This window comes from Aspergillus pseudoviridinutans (assembly GCF_018340605.1).
Source record: "Aspergillus pseudoviridinutans IFM 55266 DNA, scaffold_1, whole genome shotgun sequence".
Taxonomy (NCBI): Eukaryota; Fungi; Ascomycota; class Eurotiomycetes; order Eurotiales; family Aspergillaceae; genus Aspergillus; species Aspergillus pseudoviridinutans.
This window is the reverse complement of record NW_025091281.1, coordinates 4024995-4052790: the sequence shown is the minus strand read 5'-3', so window position 1 is coordinate 4052790 and position 27796 is coordinate 4024995. Positions and strand designations below refer to the sequence as shown.

The window sequence follows — 27796 nt, the reverse complement described above, 5'->3', positions numbered from 1 at the left end:
GATATTCTAGACATACCCTTGACTCGTCCCGTCAAACTAACGATACTTATAGTCAATATAAGTTGATCGTCTCTGAAGGTCACAGCGTCCCTGCCTGGTCCTGAAATTATAGTAATATGGAGGATATCAATGGTTCATTTAAATATTCGCGTGGAATCAAATTCTTCGGTACCTATCAGATGAAACTGAAACTATGAGTATATGTAGGAGTGTTCCTATATGTGATGTTTGCCTCCTGCTTTGTAGCTCATACATTTTCTTCAAGAACAAACGCTGGTTGTCTTACGTTTTGCACCTTTCATCGTAAAACGTGGCGTGCAGGTAGAGACTAATTTCGATCTATATATGCTCGGTATGTGATATCTTCCCTTGGCCTGTTTCTGGTTACTGGAAGACTTATCCGGCACCCGGGACTGCTCATGACAGTCTAAAAGATAACCCTGGTGCATCCACCTGGCAAGACCTGTATATACCAACCCGATTATCATTCAACGTGCTTTTCCGAAAGACCTTGAGTCCGCGATATCGATCGGTCCTGGTCAGATACCGCTTCTGGCACACTGCCTTGTTAAGGAATCCGAAACTAGTTCATCCCTCCACATCTTCCAGCGGACATAGAGGCGACTGAGCCTTCTGCATGTACAAAAAGTAGCATTAATTGAATAAGTTGTGTTCAAACGAAAGGACAGTTGCTATCAATTAGCTGAAATACTGAGCTGGGGCGTCTGCAGAGCCATCAGTCGAGGCTTTCACAAGTCCAGGCTCACTGCTGAGAGCACTTGCTCCCCCAGGTGAACATATGACAACAAATAGAACAAACAGGAAACACTTGGGTGATTCCTTCTGGGAGTAAACCATCTCACCTTCCACTGCAAACATCCCAATCTTTGCCACGTCCACCACAGCATCTCAGGTGAGCGGGTCAAGAAAGTGACTAGATTCTCAAGCAAAGCACGTTACGCCTTGGTCTCGGCACCATCTGAGGTTCCAGTTTGAAGGCCCCTATGTTGAGACTTCTTCTATTTTGTCTTTTCTGCAGCAACACAAACTGCCTGCACCAGCCATCCAGTTTACATTTCTCGATCCTCCCATCGAACCCTTCACTTACATCAAAACATACCCATTCTACACATATCATTCTTGAGCTTCAAGCATTACGATTGTTTGATTCCCGTTTGAGTCAGCCTCTTACTCTTCTCATAGCTCTCCCCAGGGCACGAAGCATTGTCGAGCGCTATCTCTATCATCTCAAGCCGAACATCCATATCCTCACGACGTGCATTCCACAGCTTCTAGTTGGAAACTCTCACAGAAAACCAACCATGATGAGCCAAATACTGTCTCGCCGTCATCAGAGTAAGTCGGGCCTAGTCAGAGCTGCTACTGGAGACGGCATAAACGTGGACATACAGCATGAACTGCACAGTCTCGATGACATCGCCTCCTCTCGACCGGTTGCATTGAGTGAGCTCTGGAACAGAGCAAGCCTGCGCGGCAAGGTCACAAAGCCACTGAAGCCCCTGCAGATTGGTGGTAGACGGATTCACGATGTAAAGGACATATCAACTGACACTGAATCCGTTGGTGTCTCGCAATGCAAGCCTCGTGCTCGGCTTGCTCCGATGCACCGCTCTTATATCGAGGCGGGTCACCACGGGGGCCAACAAACTGAACTATTGCAACGCTCCCGTATTCGTTCGGAAGCATACTATCCGACATACGCATATGAGGCGAAAGAGCACCTCTGGCATGAAAAAGCTGATGGTCATGTTCAGCGGAACCCCCTAAGCTACTGCGAAGGCTACGATCCTTCCTATCTTCAGTGTCTCCGTCACGATTATCGCAGCGTATCAGATGGGCTTTCCTTCAAACATCAGAACTTCTTGCAATCCGAACATGCTATCTGGTCTGCAGAATCGTGCACGGCGCCTAACAACACCCGCGTTGTCTCATACGAGCAATGCCCCGTCTCTGATCACCAGTACATACCGGAGTCGTACATCGAGCTCCCGCATGGCGGCATCGACAATGGATATGATCAGTCAGGATATGGGTCGCTGGAGGCTCCAGACTACCATTATAACCAGAGAGACGTTCATAGGGCGGCCCTACCGATTGAGAATGTGTATTCCGACAAAGCCCAGGTCAATTATACCACTCACGACCCCGTTCAAGCCGATGCGGAACTTTTGGAGGTCGTTCGTCAAAAGCTTCTGACGAAGATCTCTAGTTCAGCTCGGGCACAGATTCCAGGCAGTGCGGAAATTCAGACATCCAACCCTATTCGAGTTTCCTTACCATCTCATGACAGGAAGCCAAGCTCTGCTGAGAGCGATTCGTCCAAAGCTAGCAGCAAACGATCGATAAAAGAAGAGGCAACTGCCTTCCTTCAGAGCGTCGTTGAGAACTCTCAGCTGGATGCCAAAGGAGCCAGGTCTCAGGATCTGTCGGTACAGTCCGAGGAGGCTGCTATTGTTCGGCTACAACAAGGAAGTCACGAAGCAGAACACATGAAAACACAGTCTGTTGGCATGTATGACCGCCATGCAAGCTCGGAGGACGCACACCCAGTCAACCAACAGGTCAGCCTTCCACACAAAGGTACCAATTCGCTTTTGGAAGTGGGCACTGGTGGACCCATTTCTCGCATGACGAATCATCATCTTGTTCATAAGGGAGATATAGCAAAGGACAAGCAAGAGAACCCTTACGATAAGCTGCTTATAGCTAACAGCAAGGCTGTCGCACCCCCACCGGGGCTTCCCATGCCCTTGGAACAACAGAAGACTACTGATTTCTTGTTCTTCGATACCTTGGCACCAAACAGAGCTAGGCTCGAGGAAGCGAATTCCTGGTTTCATACCGATAACCGGGGTGCCAGTGAGCTCCGACAGCTGGTCTCATCCATCGCTTATGATCACGTTCAGAGAGAAGCATTGCTTCACGGTACTTCTTGCCCTACCTCAGAGACTACAACTGCATGGCAGACGACTCTGCTTCTGGGAAATGTTGTTGCCAATCTTCAATTGCACGCGTCCAGTGATCCTACCAAACAGACAGACTACTTTTCAAATTACGGAGCAGTCGACTCGGGCTGTTGTGAGCCCAGCCACGGCGGACGCCGCAGTTATTTCTTTCAGGACCCTACAGTTACCCATTGGAAACTTCCAACCGATCGAGCCACCGCGGAAATGAGAACCGAGTCAGAAGTTGAACTCGCCGGACCTCAAGTCTACGGTCAAGCTTCTGGTACTTGGTAGAAGCCTTGAACAATTTTGTGGTAACCTTTGCTTTAACGGACCCTGTGAATTGGTAGATCACGCAACAGGCTCGAAAGCATGGATCGCATGATAGAGGATGGGGTTCTATATGGTGATGGAAAGGGAGAGAAAGAGGATGGAGGTTTTACAAGGCAGGTGGTTCGGTGGATAGCTTTGGGGGTTTGCAGTGTAGTCAGGAAATCTAGGTTACCTTGCAACTTTTCATAGCTCTACACAACCTGGGAACTATAACTTCGCTTCTACAGTTGGTAAAACTTGGTGCCGCTCCGTTGTAGGAGCCTAGGGCTGATTTCCATGGAAAAGCATTCAAATATCTCGGATCAACGCATTAATGCTTTATGCAGTGGTGTTCTGTAGTTGTCTCCTCCGTTTGGTATCTCCCAAGATCGAGTCACAATAGCCATAAAATGTATAGTTTCAGTGGCCTACTCCGTTCAGTTGATGACCGGTCGTTTCTTACCTCACCTTCCTCCTCCGTGAAGTCTTCCAGCTTCCCATCCAGTCATCTTCCATCCATCCTGGGAGCGGGAAATTATTTTCTACTTCTATTTAGGAGAACGTCTATCCTTAGTCTTCAAATTTCATCAGAAAGCCACAAGCTGATCCTTTTGTTCACAATCAAAAAATAGCCTTCTAAGTATCAGACATTTTGCAGCTCCCCCATCATACTTATCTGCTTTTGCTGAAACTGTGTCTAACACTTTGTTCATTGCTTAGTAGATTTGCTTGCTTTCCATCTAAATCTCGAGACCTACAGCGCTGTGAAGACACTCAACCGCCTCTGATGCGGCACCGCTGGTAACAAGATCGATATGGTTACGGGTCTCTCGAGAGACTATAAAATTTTTGGAGGAATTCGGAACATTGCAATATTTGTGGATATATTAACTTCCTGACATGCTGGAGACGCCTGTCAGCGGGTAGCAATATCACTTGGATACATTGTTCTGCATCCCTATCTGCAGCTGTGCAGTCAATTCTCGTGGCGATTTGTGCGGTATTTTCATGAAAGCTTCGAACAGATCCGCTCTCCACGCTCTATTAACGTCAAGTCAGCCGGCTACTTGTTCTTGCGATTCAACCTAAGAGTGTTGAATTTCATGGAAAATTTCTGTCCTCTATCTTGTCAGTAAATTGATTGTACTTGATGAGATTAGATTACTCTAAAACACTGGAGGAGATACATGTATCAATTTAACTTGACGCTGATGGGAGGTCTGGTTCTATTAAGAAAGCAGACCGCTCCGCGCATAAAAGGAACTCTTTCATGGCGAGAATGAGGCTCTAGACAGTAACAGGATTTCAAAACAGACGCAAATGAAAAAGTGGTCAAAGAAAATCAGACACTCTGAAAGAGCTGGCACAGATATTGGCAAAGGTCAAACAAGAAAACAAGTCACTCGAAAAATGCTGGCTCGTAGGAGGGAACCAAACCAATACTCTAAGAGAGATGGCGCAACGAAAACCAGACCCTCTACGAGCGCTGGCACAACGAAACCAAACCCTCTAAGAGAGATGGCRCAACAAAAGCCAGACCCTCTATGAGAGCTGGCGAAAGAGAAAACCAGACCCTCTACGAGCGCTGGCACAACGAAACCAAACCCTCTAAGAGAGATGGCGCAACTTGGAGAAACCAGTATCTGTAAGAGAACTGAAAAGCGTAGGAAGACCGAGACAAGGGAGGGGCAAATCAGCTGCTCTAAAAGCACTGGAGCGGGATGAAGCGACCAGACGCTCTACGCGTGCTGGATGTCTGCATCTGGAGAAACATCAAGATCAGAAATTGCAGAATACCTAGATAATGCAGGATAGAGACTGTCCTTTTCCGAACTCCGTAGAGTACTCCAAAAACTAACACATAGTGTGTTAATGAAAGGGATCATCTCGTATGTTGTATCAAGGCGAGGAAGGTAAGTCAGAGCAGTCGAGCTCATTTTGAAACCGCTGAAAAGATTGTATTCTAAGGGACTAGGCTCGCAGAAAGGATCCAGATGATAAGAAGCGTTATGAGAAAAGCGAATCTAGATGAAGAAGTCAAGGTTGATGAAGAATGAGGTTGGAGAAGTAATAGCAAAGATGATATGGAGAGTTTTTGATGGAAGATGAGGGGACTGTGTTAGGAAGAAAATTAGTTATGTGTGCGAGTGCAGGGAGAAGAAAAGCACTTTCCACCCCTAGGGCAAATACTGGGTTAAGCCCTGCACAGTGAGCTGCTACATTCACAGCTGGGAACAATAGCTCAGAGATCAGATGGACCTTCAATTCACTGTCAATGTCATCCTATACTGGAGCATTTTATGGAACAAAGCGTATATCAAGAAGCCCTCTCGGTAGCTCTTCCTGCGAAGTAGCTGTTGTACGGCCTTTCAATCATATATGGCTTGATATCTTCAAAAAAAATAACGGCGAGAAGCCAGAATGAGCATAAAGTCCGGTCATGTCTTCGATGCTATATACCGCTAGAACTTAGGGGCCAGTGGCCAAAATGGAGTGCAATGCGATCTGAAGCAAATATAAGAATCAATGCACCAGATGCGTAGTACCATTGGGGTAGAACTACTGTTTATAGCCAGACTTTTCGCTGGTAATCACTGCAAGGAAGAATATGAGGAGTGTAACAGTGGATATGTCTACTGATGTGCTGGAGAATGTTCCAATCCCTGATCACTGAGACTGGGCATCGCGAATCGTTGTTTCTAATGGCCTCTTGGATGAAATCTGTGAGCTATGGATTGTTAGCACAATAGCTGAGCTCTTGGAATGACGAGCAGCTGATTGATGAGATGTGTGAAGACCTGAACGAGGACCGTCTCGGCTGGGACATACTTGTCTTAGGCCCGCATAGGCCCCTCGGATGCTGAATGGAACATGAAGACCTTTTGAACAATAAAAAGCAGATGTGACGACATCTTGTATTGAACGTGCGCTCGAGATGCATTCAGCGACGGTCTGCTTCCAGCTACCTTCCTCGAAGCGGTTGTCAATGGAGCCTCTAGGATGAGGCTCTCCTTGGTCAGTAGGTGAAACGGACGGCAGTCAAGAAAACGTGCCAAATGAGCTGTGATCGTCGAACAATTAGATACGGGACATTGAACAAATCATTCATTCTTGAGTGACGGCAGTTCACGTACTCGTCAGATGGGGCGAGGGCGAACTTTGTTGCAAAAGCCTGGTATGGCTGAGCTTGTGAAACACTCAGAAACCACTTCGAGGTACGATATATGACTAAAATCCTCTTACTCTCGAGGAATCGGAAAGTACACTCTCGGAAGACACTTCTGATATTGCAAAGATACGACGCTGATTGATATTGGGTTATCCGGGTCAACGTCAGCAGCTTGTTGAGACATGTTGTAGATGCTGCTCTGAATAGCTTCATACCTTCCTAATTAGGGAACAGAGGAGCGCAGGGGCCCTAATCAATAGCTACATATTATATGCATCACGGTGCAACACCCATGTCAGTCCTCCATGTATCTAAGGACCAGGCTCAAAGCCATATAAAATAAAAGATATATTTCTCTATGAATAAAGGACAAGTCAAGAACTCACTTATCATCTCACTTGCATGACCTTCTTCTGTGGTCCAACTCTCTCTTTCTCTTATGATTTCTTCATTCTATGTCTTCACTATTCATTAGATTGGTAACCTTCACAGTGAATCTCTACAGCAATTGGTATTAACGATTCCAATCTCTTCCCAGTGACATATCCTGCTATTCAAGGTTGGAATGATGCTGTATTCACTTGATTATGATACTGAGGTCTCTTCATCTTCACAATCTTCCTTCTTAGCTCCTCCTTAGCCGAGCCATGGCCTCTATAAAGCCGGCCTCAATTCTCTCAAAGTCGGTCAGCTTTCTCTCAGCAATATCTGGCCTTCTCTTTCAACTGCCTTGGCATACTTGATATGGATAAAGTCAAACAATAGACTGCAGAGGTCTTATTCTCTTCTTTTGCATGCTTGGCATCATTGCTCAGTCGGGCTCATATGGACGTCCCCCGGAATACGTCCCCGAATTGTCCCTAGGCAAACGGAGTTGCCCTTCCCGGATCTCCGGAACAGAATGCCATCAGGCACAGTACAGGTAAGAAGGTGCCACCAGTACTTGTTCGTTCTGAGCATCAGAATTCTCACGAAGGAACAGCAACAGAGGTCTCGTGCTGATCCGATTTCTCGCAGAGTCTGGCAGCCTCCTTCCCCAGGCCCGGAGCCTCATGAAACGACTTCAGGAAGCGGGATCCAAGCTCGATGCTCCCCACGGGGTAAGCAGCTACTCAGGCGTGTCCTGTAAGACGTGTAGCTCACTTTGATTAGTGAGCCGTTAATACTCGAAACTCTCAAATCGATCGACATCCCAACTTTAGTCATATCCTCCTCGGTAAGCTTTTATGTCAATCCCATCATCCAACGCCGGGCGTTCTAACTTTGAATACCACTGGTAGATTTTCATCAAGCCGCAATAATGGCGAACACCTCGATTTACAACGAGAGCTGGTTCAAGGAGCCACAAGGCAGAGACTATCCCTCTACGCTTTATAAGGCTTGTTGAAAATGGCGAATTTGCCGCTTTGCTAGCGCCAAGAGTTGGCTCGATGCGAAAGTCCCATACTCGACTCAGCAACCTCGAATTGTCCTTCGCGCGACAACACGAGAAAACAGATGGCGTTTAGCTATCCCGCTTCGAAACTGCTCTCTGAATGCGGGAATCGAGGGTGCAACACGCGATGACAAAAGGGAGGAGGAGATCCGACAACTAAGGCAGCAATGGCCCGGATGCTTCGAAGAATTGGCCTCGGGTGTATTACTTCAACATCTCCTGCCGCATCGATCCCATAGCTGTGAGAACGGAGGGAGCACAGTATCGCAACGATGACCTTGACTGGCTCCACCTCGAGAGCTTGGCAGAACAAGCAGAAGGCGTCTTCATTTTCCAGGAATTTGACCCGAAATTCAAAACTTTGCCAGACACAATCCAATGGTAGACAGTGCTGGGTGGCCTCGCAACTGGAAAAGCATCCTGGTGGTATCGTCAGAATCTTCCTAAAAACGGAGAGGGCCGCAGTCCACCAATGCCATGGCTCTTCACTAAAGAGGAGGACCCTTCAAAGAGTCAATGTACTCAGTTGGTTCCTCATGATGCATTCTTCATCGATGGCTATGACCGACAGTGCAGGTTGGTCGAGGCGTCCAGGTTCGAGAAAGATACTCAGTATCCGTTGGTCGCCAACGTCTTTAATCCATCTCGCCGTCACCGAGCATGGTACGCTCCAGCGCAAACAGAGTCATTGAGAGACAGTTCCTTTGTCCATATCAAGCTCCAAGCAGTAGAGGGCGAAACGGCGGTGAAGGTGCCTCGGCTGGCTGAGATGACTGAGGTTCAATTCGGGGTAGCTGAGAAGGGCCAGACGTACGTCAAACCCAATCTTAACCAGAAAGGGGTTGTTCTTGAGACACACAGCTCTGGTGATCTTGTTCTTCTCGTGAAGGGCGACATTTCCGACCATCGTGAAGTTGAGATTGTCACGCTCGTCAAGCCAAACACCATGCCAATTGATGACCAGATCAAGGCGCTTGGGGACGTGAGGTTATGCAGATCCTGGGGAGAGCTGGAAGGCAAAGAAGGGACGGGATTTTCGCTGAAAAGGGCAGTACTCGCCCAGGGAGTCGAATTGGACCCTATCAGCGATTTCTATTTTCTTCTCGACGCCCGCGAGATGTCAAAGGTCCTTCCACAGCAGCAAGCCGAGAGAGTTTCCTATATCCGGGAAAATTTCMCCCCGGATGAGGCTCAGCGACGGGCATTCTTAAAGTCAACCTTTGAGATCACCTGCGGTATCAACCTCGTACAAGGGCCACCTGGAACAGGAAAAACAAGGACTGCTATGGTCATCATCCTCTTGCTTATGGCACTGGAGCTGAAAGTTCTGCTTGTCGCTGGATCAAACAAGGGTATCGTCAATCTCGCGGAGGCTGTTGTTACGGCTTTTAATAAACATCCTCGGCTTCGGCAGTGGTGCGGCCAGTTTATTCGCTCCCGAACACCGTCCTATCAGCTTCCACGAGTCAGAATTGGCAGCGCAAACTCCAATCAAGTCGGACTGGGTGCGTCAAAAAAAAAAGGAAGCTCGGCAAGCCAGATACTCGAGCCAGTGCAGATTCACCATGACGTCCAGCGCTTCGCCGAGGACCACGCAGAGTCGACGAGTGACTCTGGGGACTTCCTTGATATGGTCAGGAAGGATAAGGAGTGCCATCTGAGCAAAGATCGGTCAGAGAAGTTACACGACTCCTATGAGTCCTGCGCCTTGAGCGTCCTCGCGAATTGCAAAGTCGTGGCTACTACTTTGAGCAACGCTTCCCAGAAACTGCTTCGCGAATCGGACTTTAACCCCGATTATGTGATCAGCGACGAGGCCGGGCAGTGCCTCGAGGGTGAACACTGTATCGCCTTGACGATGTCGTCGGTTAAAGAGGTGGTTCTGATCGGAGATCCCGAGCAGGTGCCGCCAACAGTCATTTCGGAAAATGACTGCAACGGAGCGAAATATCTCAAACGGTCCCTGATGACACGACTTCGTAAGGCAGGATATCCATGCACGATGCTCAATACGAACTATCGGAATCACAGCGCAATTCTCGATTTGTGGAACCAGAATGTGTATGGTGTCGCTTTGCAAGTCGACGCTCCAACGACGTTCCGGACCGTGTAGGCAATGCATGGGATGCGTTCACCTCGTCACGGCACTACTTTCGAGGATTCGGTGTCGCAGGTCTTCGTTGTCTGTTCATAAGTACAGAAGGTCATGCTGATCGCCATCAGAACAGCCTGTCATCGTATAACCGGCCACAGGTGGGAGTTCTGCGCCATCTTTTGTCTCAGCTGTACCAGTTCAAGACGCCTCAAGGAGACAAGATTGAGCCCAAGAACGTCATGATCATCAGTCCATATAGGGACCAGAGGGCACTGATGGACGAAGTTCTTGGAAAGCACAACATTGGCTTCAATGAGAATGTGACTGTCGATGCGGCCCAAGGAACCGAGTCTCCCGTTGTGGTCTTCCTGATGACGAAACCGTCTGAGGATGTCTTGAGCATTGGATTTGTCGGAAACAGAAACCGACTGAATGTCGCCCTCAGCCGGGCGCAAAAATTTCTGATCATTATTGGAAACTCGAGGACCTGGAATTCTGAAGCGATGAAGGAGATTGTTAAATCCAGCGGCAAGCAGAACAAGCTTCTCTTGGATCGGCTGCGGGACGTCACTCTGAAGCGTCACACTCTGACTTGGTACGACGCACGTACTGTGGAAGAACTGCAAGGGTTGTCTGCAGCACCGCGACAAGATGAGGGAGAAGCCGCCAACGAAGACATGGAAATTGAGGACTTCCAGACCAGGGGCCTTCATGCGCTGAGTCCAGTAGGAATACGATTCGAGAAACCGGGAAAAACCGAACCCTCTAAGAGAGACGGCACTAGAAAACGTCAGTCAGCAACCAAGATGCATCAATCAGGGCAACATACAAAGGAAAAAGTAGAGAAAGCTGAACCCTCTAAGAGAGACAGCTAAATGTTCGTCAGTAGAATTTCCAAAGCTTTCGTCAGTTAAACTCACCAAGGTGAAAATTCAGGAAAACCAAACCCTCTATGAGAGCCGGACTATCGACGCATCAGCCATGCATGTGGGGAACTAGAGACGGAGCTGCTCACCTTGTGCTTATGACTGACACCAGACCCTTATGATGGGCCTTCTGCTCTCAGCGTACCCTGTCTAATCTGGATATCGTACATACCAACTACGCTGGCAAGCTGCACCATGAAAAAAATGAAAGAGTGAAGACCGAATTCTCTAGGAAAGCCGCTGCAAAGTCCTCCGTCAGATGCTAAGGACGTTTTGCATAGGAACAGTCCGGATACTTACGCGGAAAGACCGACACAAGAGTTTTCGAGCCACGATTCTGGGAGCAGAGGAAGAAAATGTAAAAAGGAGAGGCTTGTTGAGGCAAAGTGAGGACTCGAAGCATGAAGAGGTCACGAGGAGGAGAGGAGGAGAGGAGGAGAACACAAGCAGGAGGCAGAGTGGAAGATTTTATCGTGCATGGGCTGTGGTTGCCTTTGTTGCTGCCCTCCCATCTGATGCGATCATTTAGGGCTTAGGTCAAAATATTACCTGGCAACGAACATACTCAAAAATCGTGTTTGCTTGCTTGGTTTACCGTTAAATTTTACAAATGAGTAATCGAAATGCAGCACGTTTTACTTTGCAAGGCCAGCTGATCTGAGTTCCACGAAGAAACGACCAAACATTAAGGCATGGATGGAATGGCTCTATCATCGTAAGATGAATATCTACTCGCTGAGAATAATCAATACAGTGTTCATGTCTATCTCAGGTACTTGCACACTCAAGGACTGATGACGCAGGTTTCTGGGATAAATTTGATTATTCAACCTCGGTGCGACTCACCTGAGCATTAGCCTTCCAGCTATTCTACATATATTTGCGTATAATCACTTTTACCCTTCTCACATAGGATCACTGGAATGAGTCCTGACTATACTCAATTCCTTTTGCGTTTCTGTCCTTTACGTTAGACAACAAATTATCTACAGAAATATAGCATGCTTCGACAACAATGATACTTGCAACTGTGCCAGATTCCTCATTTTTCACCAAGCACCAACGAATGGATCTACAAATAAAGTTGTCTAAGTGTAGTACATGAATAGTTTAATGACACTTGGGATCAGGCTTCCTTGTACTGTACTTGTGACAATCCTAGCATGCACGCTACAGTATCAATATGAGTTCAGGAGAAAACCAATAATTAAGTCTTCGCAAAAGAGGCAGAAATCAAACTTGAATCAATCTAAGGCCTTTCCCAGGACGATCCTATACCACTGCGCAGAATAGTGCAAGAAGCCCGCTGAAAGATATCACCTGAAGACGTTGGATCCATGTGGAGTATGACTGTGGTGATTCCTTGGCAACGCCGCAACGTCCAGGTTAGTGTTATCCTTGAATATGATTGGTTTCAAAATGAGGGCTTCCGGGAACCGGGCCGCCCACCGTTCCCAGTCTAAACCTTATGATCACAACAATCCATTCCTGTGTACGGATAGTTACTAGTTACTACTTGTATAGAATGGCGATAGAATGCTTCTATTTCTGCCTTTACGCATTACGCAGAAAATTGTCAGCTGGGAAACTGCCTGTTTCTTAGCAAAATGTCAAACGACCATCAGTCAAAGAATATATATTAGACAGGAACCTAAACCTACTGGCGGTAACAATTTCGAAGGTGGAATTCAATCCCGTAGTCATCATGGCCCAGTTTCAGGGCTCACAGTAGTGATTATCTTTATAGAAGACCATTGAAAAAGGAGTGTCTTTGACTAAGTGTTACCGCTTTCTCACACATGTCGATATAAACCAAAGATTAGTATACAAGAGCCTACGTCTCAGAACTGGAAGATATGTCGATAATTACTTGGCACATTATAGATAGGCTTATTTACTACAAGTTGGTTTAAATGAACTGAGCTTTATCCAGGCCGTCATTCATCGACCAATTAACTCGAAAGTTTTGATTCATATGGCCAAGGACCTATGGTGGTCTCCGCCACTTGTATACTGCCCAAAGAGCCTTGTTTATCAATTAAGGCGCAGGAGATTAAGGTCTGCTATCAAGTTGCTAAGGCGCCTACGGTGAGAAATAAAACGAAGCGTTATTGCTGGATATCATGCCACTATAATTATGGACAGGTAGCTTTAGACTGACCAGTACATCGTCCGGGCGTCTTTTTAGCCTAGTGGTATTAAATTTCTACATTAATACTCTCTGCGATCATAAACGCATTTTTCGAAAGTTTGAATGTATAACTAGGCCTAAAAAAGAAGTCTTAATGAAAATTTATAAATCATGTGTAAAAAAGCGGTATTTACTTTTCACTCTTTCGTGGACTAGGTCTTCCCCTCCACACCCCCCCCCCCCCCCCCTTTTTTTTTTTTTTTTTGAAAAAAAAATAGTTTGATTTGGTGGCAAGGTATCAGAAGTTTAAAACCAGCTAGAAAATGGGTTGTGCATGTAGAGAGGACTAAGCACTACTGTATTTACAAGGAAATAGATGACATTAAATGTTTGAGAAGCGTGGTTTGAATTTGTGAAGCACATCGAGGAAAACCATAGTTGCCATTATAGCTGGATTGAGGGCAAGAGAGTGGAGATTATCGTATGGATGAATATTAGAATATGTTGAAACGTGCCAGCTCTGACTCAGTCCAATCCCAGAGTTTCTCGGCCTGCTTATGATCAAACTTCTTCTTGCTAACTTTCCCGAAGGGTTCGTGATATTTGCCTGCAGACTGCGGAGCATTTGGGCTTGTGGCACAGAAGAGAGAAGCCCTGCTGCCATCGTCGGTGGAGAGAAGACTGAACTGGGAGATGAAGGTCAGTCCTCGGATAATTGTACCGGAGATAGACGCAACATTTTGCTGTAAATTGGTTTTGATGTTGCCAGGGTTGAGAGAGTAGGCAGTTATTGTTAGCAGAATACTAATTAGCGATTAATTTAAAAGGGAAGGGGAGGAGGGGGCAATAGGTACCTCGAATTTTATATCTTTCGTTAAGGGAATAAGCATTGTGGATCATGGCAAGCTTAGACTGACCGTATCGGCGCCTTAATTATATAGTTAGCATTTGATACCATCAGCAGTGTGGGTCCCAGGAGGATTCTGCGAGTTGATACCATGGAGCGAATTCCCCTGTGTGGGAACTCATATTGATGTCCTCAAAGTCGATCCCAATAGACGGCGCAAAGTTATGCCCGGAGCTTGAGACGTTAACGACCCTAACTCGGTTCGGATTTCCATAGTGCGCAGCGGCTGCACGCTCAAGAGCAGGCAGGATTGCTCGTGTAAACGCATAGGGTGAAAGATAATTCGTTTGTATCTGAGACTCGTAACCATCATCGGTCACTTGATACGGAACAGCCATAATCTACAGATATGTCAGAGCTAGAGAAGTGCCATCTATTCCACTGCGCACCTACCCCGGCATTGTGGATAAGGATGTCCAGTTGCGTCTCCTCACGCATAAATTGCTCAGCAGCTTCCTTCACGCTTGCCATGCTTTGAAGATCCAGCAGCAAGAAGCGCACATCAATACTCGAGTCTACCCTTTTCATTTCCTCAATTGCCTGCATGGCTCTTGTCTTTGATCGTGCTGCGAGATAAACTCTTGCATGTCGTTTTGCCAAGTGTAGAGTAGTGGCGTAACCAACCCCCTGGTTCCCTGAGCAAACTTATTAACATCACGACTGTTCGTCTGGGCACTGGAAGATGACAATCCTACCTCCAGTCACAATAATAACGTAGCCAGAGAGGTCAGGGATTTCATCAATGGCAAATTTGCTGGATTCGTGCCGTCCCATTCTTACTGCTTATTGGACTCCTGTTTTCAAATTTTTTATGAAAGTTCAACGACCGTACGTGGTGTCACTCTTTATACGCTAGTCTACGTGACTCGTTTCTTCATCCTCGAAAGGAGTAGGGGAGATAGACGTTATCTCCGCTCGAGGAGCAATGAAGTCTGACAAGTGATAGTTCAGGCTAGTGCTTCGGTACAATCAACAAGATTCAAGAGAGGAAAGCTTAAAGTTAAGTAGAATCTAACTTTGGCACTAATGGAATTTGTTTCCTTGGAGCAAAAGCAAAACTAAATTCCGGTGTTATGCATTTACTTAGCATGATCAGTACCACTATAGAAGAGTACTAAAAGTTATATGCAACTGATCATAAGGTCATCATAGTTAGGTATAGCAGTATATTGTATTTGACCGTACGTAGAGTTTAGTATACACCTCATGGGCCGTGGAATATAATGCTCATTGATGTGATGCCGCCGTGGACATAAGTATATTAGACCGTCGACCGCTTGTCGGGAAACGATTGTGTACCCGGCTTTGTAGGAAATGCTCGGCAGAAACAATCGTACCAGGTTTTCGGAAAATGTGGTACAGAAGGCCAGCGTTCCCTTCTCGGGGAAGGAACGTTTCATCTCCCGTTTCGGGAGACGGAACACATAGTATCCGCAACCCGTTTATCTGAATCTCCCCGCCAAGAGTTGCCATCTTTGATAGAATTTCGATGGCGCCCAGTTCGGGTCATAAGAGGGCTTCTACCGTTAATGCGCAGATAGCAATCAGGGACGATCGTCAACGTCAGCAGCCTCGTAGCTCTTGATCATCCCCCGTCTTACGCACTTTATTCCGCCAGCAAAGCCGCGTTGAAAGCTAAGAAACTAACGTACTTTCCAGCATTGTATATCAGATTGTACGATCTGAATAGCTTCAAGCTGGATGTTTGGGCAGGGTAGAAAGTGGATTACTGGTGGGATAGCTAATAATACGCATGCGAAACCCCTGGAAAACTGCGATTCCTGCATTGCAGGACAATCCCGAAAGCTGTCTAAGAGATATGTAGATTAGGTTTTCCTGGTGACGTTTATTGGCCTCCGTACCCAGGCGCGTCTAAATGCACAACCGGATATAGAGGTAAACCCGACACAATTCGACATTATCTCCGATCTCTGGACTCTATGAAGTTAAATCGACATTAAGGTTTCTAAGCCGCCGACAAACCTTGAATTTTGGGAACGGACTGGGCCTAGTGTATGCTTACGAGTCTTATAGCCTGATGAGTTGGATTAATCTGGATCTGGGGAAAGAAACTTATCTTTTTAGCCTAGTGCTATTAAATTTCTATATCCATACTCTCTGCGATCATCTGTTGATGATGAGTCCAATGATCTCTTCAATATCTGCTACAAGAAGAGCCTCCATTCGTCTCTCATGCTTCGTTACTGTATCTCATGCTGGCATCTATGGTAAGGCAGAGTACCTGGTTTCCCAATACGTGGATGTGCTTCGCATCGAAGATGTCGAAGGGACCAAAGCAATGCAATGTCAGAAAGCCACTCTCCTCAAGAGTCATTGGCCCAGGGCCATTCTCATCTAGGTAATCCTTTTAACCTTTGTCAGGCTTAGCGAATATAACGAAGGCCACTTGTGGATGCGAGCTTATCAAGATGTACCTAACCCCTTATTAGAAACTGAGAGTTCTAATCTCACGACTGCTTGCGCCAGCACTTACGGAGACACTCTTTTCTATATCGGATCGCTTGGCCGATCCATGTTACCATCTCGATTCCCGTTTGTGTCAGGCTTTCCACCGTCTTTCTGCTACAATCCTAGCATTTCCCATCGTGACGGTCACATTTTGTCTATCCGGATCTCAACGCAGCCTCCTCGCTTTCTTGCAGTAATAACTCAACATGGTGAGGAAATATACAAGAGCTATGTTCACGGCTTCCTCGTCATTTGTTCGGGTGAACACGCTTTTCACTGTATCGTGATGCGCCGCAGAGAAGTTGGATAGTCTGCCAGCTGTGGTATAAATAGGTTGACTTCCCGCCTCATGCGCAGAATCAGGATAGGTGGGTCCGAGCGTGGGTGGTGTTTCTGATGGGGAGCTGAAACGATCGAGTGGAGGAAAAATTGCCGACATCTATCTTCATTGTCCGCGGCGGCATTTTTCTTAATACACTCGAAGTGCAAAAGCAAACATGGTAGAGGCGGTCTTGCAAGTCATATGAAGGGGATTCTCGAGATTGTATTGACGAAAGTGTCACCAAGAGTGCCTCCCATTTTCGGAATATATTGCAGAGATCTATTCTGGGTAGGAGGTACAGCCATTATACACTTTACAGCAGAAAGAGGTTGCGACCACTCCAATTATGGTGAATGGCATTAGTACTATAGGGCAAGTCATTGTAGGTCTTACGCATCACTGAGGGTCAGATGATTGTGTGGCTGTACCTCACATAATTTTGAACGCTGATGCATACTCATCGTCAGTTGTTCTGCTCAAGATGATGTGATCTGTTGTCAAGGGTTCAGTGATGCTGCCAGAGATCAGTTATAATCCTACCAAAGTGAACTCAGGCTAATCTCACAAAATTACCCTTCTACTGACAATGAAACCACATGGACTTTCAAAGATTATGCTCAATAGTTGTGGTCATTGGGATCTATCAGTACTTGACGTTGGAGTAGATCACGTGCCAACCATGAACCCTGGCAATCCTTCAGCCCTAATTTAAGAAGGTTTTGACATTCTGCAGTAATTATGAAAAGATCAGATTCCGCTTGAGAAGAGCATATGCATTTGATTTTATAGTCCCTCGACAATACTCCATGCTGCGCTGTATATGTCGATGTAAATATCATTGGTGCAGTAAGCTTTTATTATGAGAATTGTTCTATATATTCAATTCAGATGGTTGTTGCAAATCACTGGCGAACAGAGCAAAGCACAGCATTGATTATTAGCTCTCAATGCTACTCTATGCAAAAGGATTTAACCTAGGTACTACGATACTTTAAATTCCGACAGGAATCTGCATTATCTGCTAAATCAATCGTATTTAAGGTTCAGTGGGTCGCTGGAAGGGCATCTGCTCTCGAGTGAGTTACCCCACCACTGCTGATAAATCGTCTTGTCATTTTCCTCTCCCCAGCTCAGCTTTTCTGACCTACACATCATTCTAAGTAGATCAGAAGCAGAAAGTCAAGCAATGGCCGCAAATCAAGAACAAGCCGACTATCACCTTATTGGGCTCTTCACCCGCTATTCGAGTACGCCCTCATGCGTCTCCGCTTCTACAGCCAATTGCTAAGCTTATCATTCCAGGCTGGACTGCTCGCGTCGAAATAGTCTTGGAGTATTTCCAAATTCCACATACCGAGCAACAAATCAAACTTGACGATGTCCGTAGTCCCGGTCCTTCAAACATTCAAACACTAACCGAACCAGGTCCGCAAATTCTCCCCCTCAGGACTCGTCCCCGTGCTCGAATGCCGTTCTTTGAACTCAACACTGCGCATCAATGACTCACTCGCCATCTGCGAGTTTCTCGCAGAGTCAAACCCCCATCTCACCCTGTGGCCGCGGGACCGCCTCCTCAGAGCCATGGCGCGCAGTGCTGCGGCCGAAATGCACTCTGGTTTCACGGCGCTGCGAAACGCATGCCCCACGAACTTCGTAGTGCGGTATACGGGCAATATTCCCGTGCCTGATGCTGCGAAGAAAGATATCCAGCGTCTATTTACGATCTGGGATAATGCGCGACAGGCAGCAAAGTCACGGCTGGCTGAGCTGGGCGAGAAAGATGAGGGGTTCCTGTTTGGGGGGTTTAGTATTGCGGATGCGTTCTTCTGGCCGGTGCTCTGGGTATGTTTCAACTTGTTTTTTTTCACTATGCTTATCCTTGAGGACTTGAACCAGTGGCTAAAGTATAGAAAACAGCGCTTCCGCACATTCAATCTCCCTCTCGAGGGCGCCAGCGCTGATGTGGTGAAGTGGATGGAGACGATGTGGAATGATCCGGCCATGCAGAGGTTGGCGCACAAGTATTACCGTCAGGCGGAGCGACCGGAGACCCATATGGAGCAGTATGAGAATATGTTCCGTGATCGTGAAGATATTCAGTATGGAAGGTTTCCGGAGGATTGGAAGTTTACTGTCCCTGGAAGGTCGTGACAGCCAGCCAGTTCCCTTCTTTTGACTACAGGATCGGTCTGGCTGATCCAGAATTGTTCGTCATGACAAAAGAGTTATATAAATAGGTTCCTGCTCATCTACCACCCTGAGACAGCAGGACATTCTTGAATATTGTATAGTTGGATTCCCCCTTCGTATCCAGCACCGCAAAGACAATCTCCTCAAACACTCCATCCCACTCCGTCTCCTGCAAAACCTCCTTGTAAATCCTGGCAACCTCATACGGCGGATTCCTGAATGCGCCGCAGCCCATCGCCCCAAGCACACAATGCGAGATTCCATTCTCAGCAAGAACCCGGAAGACCTGGCGCATCTTGTTCTTCAAAACCAACACATCATTCGAATTGGCTGAATACGAAGTTAGCCCCATACCAAAACCCTGCAGAAGAGAAGAAAGGACATACCAAAATGCCTCCCATCAGCCGTCAGCGCCGGCCTCCTCAACGCCGCCAAACTCACCACCCCAACAAGAAACTTCTCCTCGTCCCGGTACAGCCGACACCCACTCGCAACCTCATCCCGGAAGACCACCACAGCTGGCGACCACACAGCCGCATACACCGGCAGCGGGTAGTACTTTCGGTCAAGCGTCGCCGCCAACGTACTCCGCAGACAGAGCGCCTCCTCCTGCGCCAGCGCCCCGTTCAACCACCCTCCGCCGGGATTCCGCTCGCTCGCCATATTGAGAACACCCACCCTGGCTCTGCCGGCTGTGCGCTGCAGGATGTCCCGCGCGGCGGTGAAGCTGTCCTGGCTTGTGACGCTAAGCAGTGGTCTCCGGGCTGCATTGTTGGAGATGGGTTTGATGGGTGGGAGGAGGTGAGGGTGAGCGCGGGACACCTGCGAGGCGCCTGTTGTTGCTCTGATGACGTACTCTGTTAGAGAGAGGGTTTCGGCGGCCAGGCGCTGGCGCTGCGCGTTGTTGGGGGGTTTCGGGATAGACATTTTGCGCGGGAGGCCAGTGTGGTTGTATGCGCTGAGTTGGTTGTGTAGATTCTGCTCTTGTATTGAGGTGGAGAAGTTTATGTGACTTAAATAATTCGACCTGGAGAAATGACTCAAATGCACGGTTGTGGCGGTGCTGATCTGCTAGCAAGCAGTTCAGCCCTCTATACGAGGAGGTGTCGTGACTTGTGAGTCAGGAGTGCAACTTGCCTCAGCAAGGCTGTGTGCGCCTCGTGCTGCGCAGATCCGACTTGGAACTGTCAATCGAAGGGATGCCGGACAAGCTGAACCATTAAAGGCGTCCTGCGATGTCTGCGCGTCTGTTACGTGAGAGTTTGGTTTTACTGCTCCTATGGACGCCGCCTACTGTTGGCCGCAAGAGTGAAGTTGCCATACGTTAAAACTTGCTAGAGCTCAGCTCGGGTCCGGAAGGTACAATGTTCCAGCGAGTTCCTACTACATATTTATACACTGCCACAGATACATGAGATCATGACTGAAGCAGTAAATGACAAAGACCTCTTGGCGAGGACAGACCCACGAGCAGGAATTGGTAAATGACCTTAAACATTGCAGGTTCGCTGTACATTATGAGGCAGCTGTACACTGCTGAAAGGGCTAACAAAGTTCAACAGATGTCAAGTATAAGAATGAAAATGACAAACGCCATGATTTACTGCAGCTCGACAGTCCTACGCCAGGAATATGCGTCTCAAATCACCTGAACTGAAAAGAACCCGAGCCTTTCATTAAAAAGTCATAACCCAAAGCGCCGTATCTAGAGAAAGGGTAAAAGAGGAACTAGGTCGTGTGGATCGTGTACCGGAGCTCGAAAGGATGAGTCGATGACTAGCAACTCACAAGGTTGATATGGTTATCATTAAGCGCAGCGCAGGCAAGAATGGTACGATGGGGGTGGAAGGCAGTGCTGGCAATTGGAGAAGAGCGGTTGTGATGGAGGAAGCTTGAGTACGGTTCGAACGTGGACAGATATGTTCCATCCATGTTGAATGTCTTGACCTCATGGCGATTCGTGCCCCTTTCATTCAATCAGTCAGTTACAGAACTTGAGAGCATCCAGAAGTGAGAAGTAAACACATACACCATGAATACCGGAGCGTGCTCGTGAACACTCAACGTCCTGAGGGTATCTTTAGTGGCATAGATGGTCGAGATAGGGTCATCCATGCGGAGGTCCCACAATCTGATCTCGCCATTCCGACTGCCGGACACCAACTCTCTCAGTCCACCTCGTTGCATGTGAACATTGGTGATCCATTGCTTGTGCTCACGCCAAACCTTGACCATCGAGGTCGTAGGCTTAAGACGCTGATCAAACACGCGGACTGCGCCGTCGCCGAATCCAGCCACGAAGATGTTCCCTGCAACCTGATCGGAAGTAAGGGAGGTAATGCAAGAGCCTGAGCGTGCAGGGATGTCCTGTCAACACCTGCGTCAGCAGTCATCCAGTAAGCCAGAGGTTAGCGGAGCATACGTTGGTGCAGACTTCAGTGGCCGCGTTCCACACACGGATCACCTTCACATCTCCAGCAACCAGTGCTTTGCCTTGGCCTTGCTGCCAATCGAAGACCAAACCAGCATTTCTATTGCTTGGAATTAGTTCCGGCAAAGCGCGGAAAGCTGTCACTATCTCCACCTCCCTTGGAGACTCGTAATTTCTGAATACTTTGAGCACCCCGTCGGAGGATCCCGTCATCAACAACGCTTGATCATCTTCATTGATGTAACGAATTTCGTTGATCCTGGAGCCCGGGGGGTTCCCGTTGGAAAACCTATTGAGACGCTTGTGTCTCTGCCAGTCCCAGATTCTGAGGGGCAAATAAAATTAGCATCAAGACATTAATCTGCGCCAGTCTTACTTACGCGATCGTGTCCCGATCATCCGCAACTGCGAGGTGATCCTCAAATTGATGGAAACACATCTTCAGGGGCTGACTGGTATTAGTAAGCAGGGCTAAAGAGTTATCCCAGCGACTGCTGCCTGCTTTTCCCTTGAGGGGCTGGGTTTCCGTGATGATCTTCTCGTTGCGGCTACGTCTCCAGAGGCGCTCGTTGTAGTCGGCGCTACCTGGTTCGTCCGGCTCGTTGGGCTTCATCTGGGGCTCACGGAAATACTGAAGATGAGTAAGAAAATGTTCATAGATGCGGGTGTATCGTTCGCAAATCAAAGGGAGAAGGCCTGGGGTTACCTCTGTGGACCAATCAAGAAATCGACTCATAAGGGGTATCACGGGGGCCAGAGATGGGTCTCGGGGTTCGAAACCGCGCGAGGTAGGAATCGGAGCCTGGTGATAAGCTGTCGCGGGAGCGACCTGGTCGTTGACTTCCGGAGGGCGGGTCCATTCGGGAGGAGCACGTCCTCGAGGGGTGACGGGCATGCGGCTCTTTGTGGGCGATGTGACGCTCTGCGATGATTGTTGCTCGGTCTGGGAGGGTCCACCGAAAGCAAGATTCTTGAGTGAAGCGGCCACACTGGCTGTTCTTTTAATGCTCAACGACAAGTATCCTTCCTGTTTGGGAGCAGCTGTCTGGGAAGGGGGAGCTGGTGGAGGTGCGGCCTTTCTCGATTCCGCTCTTTCGCGAACTTGTAATTTCTGTGACAACCGGCCAGTGAGTTCCATAATTTCCTTTCGGACCTTGTCAGTAACCGACGCCATGGGTGATGCTAGAAGGGTGAGGTGGATGTAGTCAATAATCGTGCCAGCATCTTGCGCAATATCAGGATGTGGGTCAACAGAGAGTATAAGAAGTTGTTTCCAAATTGTGCCGAACGTGGTATTCTGCGACAGCTTCTGTGATTTGTTACTTGAATTGGTAGCTCCATTCTGCACATCTTCCAGCGTGAAGCCTCGAGAGCCGTCGCGCTCTAATCGAAGGAGAAGTGTTTGCTTCTCGTCCTGGAACTCTTCATACGCGGCGACCAGGAATTTGTTCTGGTAGCGTTTGACAAAGGTCGAGAAGAAGACAAGGAGTTCCTTTCTCACCAAGACACTACCGTCTGATGCCATGGGCAGCACAGCCAAAGCCAGAGATTCCTCAATCTGCGCAACCTGATCTGTCAAATCAGGGATGCCCAAGAACGTGGTCGCTGCATGGAGCATTGCCGCCCTGACCTCGGGAACGGGGTCGAAATTGAGCTCACAGAGTCTTGCGGGTGCAGCACACCGGATTCCCATCCACTTGGCCTCGGGAAAGTCGGACCATAGCATGCTGATGCAGAGACATGACCATTGTCGGAGTAAAGGATTTTCCACATCAGTCAAATGCTTCAGACAAGAGTCAAAAAGCTCGCCAGAAAGGCACACATTCTGTCCCTGAGGATAGTTCTTACAGAATATCGAAACAATGAAAGCACACATTGCTCGGTGCTCACTAGCGTTACCCACCGGGATGGGTGACGAAGGGTTGAGGATAGAGATGAAATAATGGATCCCATTGTCCTTCAACAGATCGTTCTGAACAGTGTAATCCACTGCCATAATCCGCGCCCAAATGAACACCATGACAGGTTTCAACTCTTGGGCTGCTGACTGTAGCAGTTTGACGACATACGGGAAGATACCGATGCTCAAAGCGAGATGAACAGCCCACGGCCCCAAGTCGAGAAACTTACTCAAGAGGATGAGGGCTCTCAGTCGATGTGCCTGACTAAGAAGAACTTGCAGAACGATAGGGAGTTGATCCGGCGGGTTCTTCTCGGTCGGTCCGGACGAGAGGTAGACTTCAAAAGCAGTGAGTTGCTCCGCAAAAAAGGTGGAATGTTGGTACTCGTATTGTCTGCGGCCTTCTTCATGGTCAATGAGAGCTGGTAGCTGAGATAGCACCATCTCAACAGCAAGATCCCAGCTTTTCCAAAGCGGATGATGATGAGTCTCTGGGAGTTCGGGAGAGGATATCGGATGACACTTGTAAGTGCGCATGATGCGCTCGCTGAGAAGAAAATTCCTGAAAAGCGCAGCCACCATCAAATCTTGTCGGAAAAGCTTCTTGAACAATGCCCGTGGCAATGTGTTCCATGCAATGGTGTCAGTGATTGCGGTGAAGATCCAGTTCAACTCGCCGAGAGGGCTTCTGCGGTCTTGCAAACGACCAGGGACTCTGAATTCGTCGATTGAGAGGTTCGTCTGGAGAGGATTCTGGAGGATGAAGTAGCGCAGTGCTATTTCTATGGGTGTGGTTAGGCAGCAGGTGAAAAGATCTGCGGGAAGATCGGGATTGGTAGGCAGTGACTCGTTCTTCTGACAAGCTGCCAGAAGGATGCAATCCCCGTAGTTTTGAACAACAGCGTTCGGATCACGCTTTTTGGCTTCAAGGTTCTCCTTTTCGTGTTTCTCCACGAAAGTGTGGAAATTCTGCACAATGTTCCCGGCGTGGGAAACATCAAAAACGAAGAGACTGGGACCAGCGAGCCAGGATTGCAAATCATACAAACTAACTGGAATGTACTGAGTATAGTTCTTGTTGAACACCCAGATTTCTCCTGATTGCGTAGGTAATGGAACACCGTGACCGTTGTAGTGAAAGAGAACTCTCTCGTCCTTAGCGTTACGACGCAGGGAAATGCAGAACTTTTTCGTCTCATCAACTGAAGGGTCAAGATACTGCTTGTACCTAGTTCTTAAGCTGAGAGTTTCGTACTGCTCTTGCAACTTCTTTCCAATCTGCTCCATTATCTTGTTCTGGCCACCGCCCGTGGTCGACGTAGGATCCACCCAGCATTCTAGCTTGGCTGATGGGTTTGTCTTCACCACGTCAGGAGGGTCGACACCGATGTTCAAGCAGATGGCGAGGGCAGCCGAAACTGTCTTCAAGCGATCCTTCATACGCCAATCCTGACTGGGCCAGCTCCCAACTGGGTCTCTTGGGATGCCGTTCGTATCGTGCCGCTTCTCCGTGAAGTACATATAAAAGTTCTTGAAAGAGTCAGCCAATCATCCGGGCCCAATGACCCTGGTGAAGTCGCGCCGCCCCGACTGCTTACCGAGTGTAGAACCTTAAGATACTCGCTCGAGGTGTACTCCTCCTGCCATCCATGTCGCATGGCGAAGTCTTCTTCCTCATCGGCAACCGCGGACTTGTCGAATCCCAGTCTTGGCCCATAGTCACTTCGAGCCCTTTTTAGAGCTGCTGTCGGTCTTCCGCTCGAGTCTGAAGCCCTATCTGAAGTCAACCGAGGACTGGGCTCGAAGACTGCCGAATTATCTCCTGCTGATGAACTGGCTGGTCGGTGAAACGACAAAGATGGTTGCGAATGTTCAACAGTGGTGTAAGATCTGTGGTGGCCTGAGGAGGGCGCTGGCGACTTGTCGCGCGGAGGGATATAAGTGTCCAAATCCGGACCGAAAGCGACACGGACAGACTTTTGATTCTTGCGTGGTTCAGCTTGAAGGCTGGTCGCCTGCGGTTTCGCTGCAATGTCTTGCTCCATGTTGATGGTGGGATCCCTCATGGTGTGTAAGAGGTGATCATCTTCTGAATGGCGTCACCGTAAGAAAGGAGGGTCTGAATATCAAAATTGCGCTTAATCAGCCACCTGTCATATATAAGTGCCATGTCTGTTGTGACAATGTCCGCAGACTCCAAAGTGATCTTTCTGGCCGGCGGGTAGCAGAAATTCAATTCCTACCTTGTACTCCGTAGATGATTATCATACCTCCTCCAGGAGCCAGTCCAAACAGGAAGTCCTCGTTCGACAAAGGGACGGTTTCCCTGGAATATCCGGAATCAAGTCAACAAGATAAATGAGTGCAAGCTTGCCCACAATTCTGTAACAAGCAAGCTCAATCCCGGCCCACAGCGTTACAAGCAGCTGTCTGTCGCCGTGGTTGGGAGTGGACGAGGTTCATGAGCTCCGGCGGTGATGTCTTGGCGTGGGAGATAGTGGAACATTACTTAATCCGGCCCCCATCTTCCTCCTAGTGTACCAGCATTAGCATTATTACATCACAGATGCACAGCAACTCACATACTCGGGTTTTGGAACTGGTATTGCTGAGTCAGGAAGAAAGAACTATCCGCAATGTGTACTTGGACAACCGCAAATCAACATTTTACTTTTTGATTCTTATTTTAGAAGTTTTGACCTCGAGTGCAGTCCGACAGTGTTCTATGTTCTGGTGTTGTAGGACCATAATCTGACTCCGTCCTGTACGAGCCCCTATCAATCGGGGACTCTCCAGCGCAAAGATCTCTCTCACTTTAGAAGAAGCTTTCCATACAGGATATGTATTTCTGAGACTACCTTGCTCTTCTTGCAAGTGCCTCATGTTTTTTCGAGTATCAGTGCCGTCGTGCCAGGGATTATAGATGACACGTGCACCAAGACCGATTACCAAAGGCTATGACAAACAAGGCGCCACTAGTGTTGACAGTCAAGAGCATAAAACGGTCCGCCTGTCAGGTAGATAGTAGACAGGTTCTACGGAGTATTAGGTACCTACCTAATAATTATAATATTAGGAGCAGAAGATGCCCAAAGCCCTCGATCCTCGAAGCAGACAGAGTGGAATTCCATCTCATTGTTAGCTTATATGTTCTCCATCATCCCCTTCCTACCTACTTGGCTTCTGTCAGGGGCCACTAAATAGAATATGCGGCCGCTGATAGGCCCAGCAACCCTGCGAGTCCCCTCCCAACCTCCCGTTGGTACCTGAATTTTGAATCCAGGAACCCCCAATTAGATTAATTCGTGAACCCCTTCTCCCCGTCCATGGGCCATGGAATGATGCAAATACATAGACAGATGATCACGATGTTCATCACATCTTGATTTGCTTCTCCACCTCTTTTGCAAAGGCCAAAGAGAGCAGACTCCCCTGAATCCCGTCGACCATCCGACCCTAGGTACTTTAGTGAGATCGTCCTCACCAATTGCTCTGAGGGTATGATCTTCCCTGATTCCTAGTTGTCATGATAATGATACGTAGTAGATCTTTGCGGCCATGAGCACACATTGCAAAGTAAGGTAGGTCGCTCCTCATAAATTAGGATGCATCTTAGGCAAGGATTCGACATGGACTCACGATCGCGATGCATCCGCCAAATGGACAATTCGCATGATTATTGTCTTCAGGTTGTATTGTACTTCCGTAACAACCCAAGCACAGGAATGAAGGAGCCACACTTAATCTTCGTTCCGACATAGCCAAGGACTCTCGGGCCCTCACATGTCCATTTGGAAGGAATGGTATCGTTTATCCTTGATCCTTCTGGTTTTATTCGGTGCACGATCAGTGGTCGGCCCAAAGCAAACATGCATCACAAGAGCAATAATTTCTGTATGGTGTTGAGGCTGTTCTTGGTTGAAGCTGTAAGGTACCAAGTAGCATAGCATCATCTATGGCTGTACGGGAGGTTGGTTTAATTAGGACGTTGGACGGGCTAGATTTTAGAAACGCTCGCTGTCGACCACTGATTATTCCTGTTATTGAGGAAGAGAATGAATCCGCTCAAGACATCATTGATGGCTGCCATCTTGTGTTCAATTGAGGCAACTGGAGCTCAGCCTGGTCTCGAGCAAGTTTGAAAGTAGCTACTCTATATCATGAGCCACCGCTATCTATCTAGATACTATCTATCGGCTGTCTAAGTATCTTTACTGTGGTGGAAAACCGATTCCAACCTCGTGGCCCCGTCGTGGCTCAATTTTCCCCCTTCCGTCAACCGCTCGATAATAATAATAAGCCACCGAGGCCAGTTATCTACCAGCCTTAATGCAGAATAAGAATTACCACTAATAATAATTAACGCTGTTCAGGAAACTTTGAAACACCGGAACCGCCCAAAGACTTGTCTGCTGTCGCTGCTGCGGTTCTCCAATCCCACCCCATACGAACCCCCAAACCGCCTTACCTTGACCGATTTGGCCATCTTGAGTTCTTGACATCGTTTCTTCTCCGCTTCCCTTTCATTTCTTTTTTTCTCGCT

The 27796-nt window shown here is 47.9% G+C and overlaps 6 protein-coding genes across 6 annotated transcripts; 3 read left to right on the top strand and 3 right to left on the bottom strand.

Annotated features, from left to right (window-relative positions):
* Positions 1–1322: 1322 nt before the first annotated feature.
* On the top strand, positions 1323–3260 carry Asppvi_001390 (uncharacterized protein; the record flags this gene model as incomplete). The annotated part of the gene is made up of 1 exon (XM_043297687.1): positions 1323–3260. The coding sequence occupies one exon, from the start codon at positions 1323–1325 to the stop codon at positions 3258–3260; it is 1938 nt and encodes a 645-aa protein (XP_043153622.1).
* Positions 3261–8354: 5094 nt separating this feature from the next.
* On the top strand, positions 8355–10852 carry Asppvi_001389 (DEAD/DEAH box helicase; the record flags this gene model as incomplete). The annotated part of the gene is made up of 2 exons (XM_043297686.1): positions 8355–9991; positions 10111–10852. 2 exons carry the CDS (start codon positions 8355–8357, stop codon positions 10850–10852), a joined length of 2379 nt encoding a protein of 792 aa, XP_043153621.1.
* Positions 10853–13528: 2676 nt separating this feature from the next.
* Positions 13529–14487, bottom strand: Asppvi_001388 (uncharacterized protein; the record flags this gene model as incomplete). Its single annotated transcript, XM_043297685.1, has 3 exons — positions 13529–13838; positions 14032–14282; positions 14335–14487. The coding sequence occupies 3 exons, from the start codon at positions 14485–14487 to the stop codon at positions 13529–13531; spliced, it is 714 nt and encodes a 237-aa protein (XP_043153620.1).
* Positions 14488–17918: 3431 nt separating this feature from the next.
* Asppvi_001387 (glutathione S-transferase) lies at positions 17919–18883 on the top strand (the record flags this gene model as incomplete). The annotated part of the gene is made up of 4 exons (XM_043297684.1): positions 17919–17979; positions 18035–18111; positions 18158–18574; positions 18650–18883. 4 exons carry the CDS (start codon positions 17919–17921, stop codon positions 18881–18883), a joined length of 789 nt encoding a protein of 262 aa, XP_043153619.1.
* A 94-nt stretch (positions 18884–18977) lies between these two features.
* Asppvi_001386 (uncharacterized protein) lies at positions 18978–19849 on the bottom strand (the record flags this gene model as incomplete). Its single annotated transcript, XM_043297683.1, has 2 exons — positions 18978–19252; positions 19309–19849. 2 exons carry the CDS (start codon positions 19847–19849, stop codon positions 18978–18980), a joined length of 816 nt encoding a protein of 271 aa, XP_043153618.1.
* Positions 19850–20698: 849 nt separating this feature from the next.
* Asppvi_001385 (ubiquitin-binding TORC1 subunit KOG1) lies at positions 20699–25319 on the bottom strand (the record flags this gene model as incomplete). The annotated part of the gene is made up of 6 exons (XM_043297682.1): positions 20699–20888; positions 20952–21289; positions 21345–21678; positions 21734–21984; positions 22060–24783; positions 24852–25319. The coding sequence occupies 6 exons, from the start codon at positions 25317–25319 to the stop codon at positions 20699–20701; spliced, it is 4305 nt and encodes a 1434-aa protein (XP_043153617.1).
* Between the last annotated feature and the right edge of the window lie 2477 nt (positions 25320–27796).